This window comes from Buceros rhinoceros, unplaced genomic scaffold (genome assembly GCF_000710305.1).
Source record: "Buceros rhinoceros silvestris isolate BGI_N320 unplaced genomic scaffold, ASM71030v1 scaffold10670, whole genome shotgun sequence".
NCBI lineage: Eukaryota > Metazoa > Chordata > Aves > Bucerotiformes > Bucerotidae > Buceros > Buceros rhinoceros.
The window spans coordinates 83,888-86,261 of NW_010391313.1; the positions used below are offsets into that span (position 1 = coordinate 83,888).

At 55.0% G+C, this 2,374-nt stretch overlaps 1 protein-coding gene across 1 annotated transcript in view; it reads right to left on the bottom strand.

The window, feature by feature from the left end:
• The window catches only part of FAH (fumarylacetoacetate hydrolase (fumarylacetoacetase)), a 16,925-nt gene that overhangs the window by 12,763 nt on the left and 1,788 nt on the right, over positions 1-2,374 (bottom strand). Inside the window, exons 2-3 of the mRNA XM_010141120.1 lie at positions 1,459-1,569; positions 727-848 (exon numbers count right to left, since the gene is read on the bottom strand). Coding sequence (XP_010139422.1) covers positions 727-848; positions 1,459-1,569 — 233 coding nt within the window. The remainder of the gene's footprint in view (positions 1-726; positions 849-1,458; positions 1,570-2,374) is intronic.

The window sequence follows — 2,374 nt, forward strand, 5'->3', positions numbered from 1 at the left end:
AAGCAGAGGTTCAGCCCCTCTCCCGTGTGCGTGTGCCTAAATGACCCCAGCAGCACAGGGAGGCAAGGCTCCTGCTTGCTGCCGGGGCAGGCACCTGCAGCATGTAAAGCGTCTCTCCAGACAAACACAGCGTGTGATTAATGGTCACACACGTTTCCCACCGGCACAGCACAGAGCAGCGCGCGGTCCTGCCCTCCCAGTCCCACACCAGCGCGCTGCCCCGCATCCAACACCAATTTGTGACAATAGATCTGGTTTTAGCAAAGTCAGGCAGTTTCTGAGGAGCAGTTGGAGGGGTCTTCCCACACCCAATGTCCCCGGTGGGACAGGCAGGGCAGCACTGGGGGAGGTGGAGTGGAGACCCTTGCGGCCACGTCTCCACTGAAGGCCGTGGTGGAGGGGATGTGGACAGGGAGCCAGCCTGCCCCGACGCCTGCCTGGGAAGCCCAGCTCAGCTCTCCACAGGCAGGCAGCACGTCTGGACGCATCCCAGGGCAGAGCTCATTGATCCCAGGCGGAAGATGACACCCTGGATCTGTGGGCAGTTAAAGGATTAATCACAGACATGATTGTGAGAGAGAAGCTCCCAGTATGCTCAAACCCCAGTTAATTCCCGTGTCGGCAGCAGGCAGATGGATTCGGGTGCCTTGGATCACCGAGCGATCAGATAATACAGGGCACGGCTGAAAGGTGACTGTGCCCCGCAGCAGCTCCCCGCTCCCTCACCTTCTCCGCAGCTCCACGTTGTCCCTCAGGGTCGGCTCACTGGCTGACAGCAGCTTCTGGAGAAAAGCCCTCGCCTCCGTCCATGCTGCCCGGCCCAGCCCCATGAAGGCATTCAGGGTAGGCTGACAGGTGACACAGAGAGGTGGGGTGGCAGATGAAAGACCATGTTTGGCTTAACCTTCACACGGATGGGAGATGTCCTGCACTTTGATTCTGGGGCTGAATGCCTGCGGGCTGGGTTATGCAGCAGTGGCTGCCCAGATTGCCCCTGTTCATAACCACCTGCCTTCCTTCTTCCCACCACAAGTCCTCTGAAGCAGGACCTGCTGCATGTTGGCATCACACCTGTCCTAACACGCTACTTCAGACCTTAGCAGCTTCACTGTCTCATTTGTATTCACCCTTACCCTTAACCTCCCTGTCATTCAAATCTCATCCTGCTCCTTGCCATGAAGTCTTGAAGGAACAAACGGGATTGAAGGAGTGTCTAGACTTTGTGTCAGACCTCTGCATCGCCAAAGTCTGATAAAACTTTCATTGAAAACATTCTTTGGACCCCCAGTGCTTCTGCTGGCCTTGCTCTCACAGGTGTGATGAGTTTTCCCGGTAAGCAGAGCCCACCAGATGACACACTTCCAGTTCGTACTCATCACCTCACCACAGGTTGCTAAAATCACTTATGGAATATTTCTAAGATGTGTGCGGAAATTAGAACAACAGACTGATAAATACCTGGTCAAAGACATGCTGATGTTTGGCAAGAGCTGGTCCATTGAACAGATGTTTAATGACGCTGAGATCCAAAATCTGGTCTCCGATCGCTACCCCGAGCCTGTGCCTAGGCTGCAAAGCAGCAAGAGGAGGGGAGGGAAGAGAAGAAGAGTTTATGCTGGCACCCACAAATCCTCCAAAGAGGGTATGGGGAAGACACTGACCATAGAGTCTGACCCATCAGGTTCACTGACCACTAGTCAGTGAGACTGAAAAATGTTACGACCTAGAGGCAGAGCATCACTGCAGACTTCTGCAAACTTTCTGGGGTGGGAGAGAGCCTTCTCCTCATCTGCATCTTTTGAGGGAAGGACAGGACGAGCAGCAGAGGATTCTTTCCCCGCTCCCTTTCCCCCTGAAGTATCTGCCCGCCCCTCCGTAACGGCAAGCATTACAGAGTAAGCCCATACACCTGAAGTACCCTGTGAAGCAGGAAAATGCTATTCCTCTGGCTACAGGTGGGGAACTGAGGCACAGACACACTATGGGCTAGATTGGTCTCATCCCTATAACCTTGTAACTGGAGAGGGAAACGGGCATTTCTGCACCACAGCTCCTCCCAGAAGAAAAAGGGTGTTCTGGACCCCACTGATGATATCAGGAACCTAGTGCATCTTGCTAAGCTGCATAATTTCTGTGCCACGTCGAACGAGCTGCCCTACATTACCCGTCCTCACGCCACACAAGGAGCCCAACAACTTGCGTGCAAACCCTAGTCTAGATCCTCGCTACAGGAACAGCTTCCCGCACATACAGTGGGGGGTGGCTGCATGCACCAGGCAGACGCAACCTAAGACACAAAGACCCTGTTCATCCGCCGTGGCTCTGGCAGGGCTGGCGCCAAGCACACACGGAGCCAGCGGCGACGGCGGGGGGG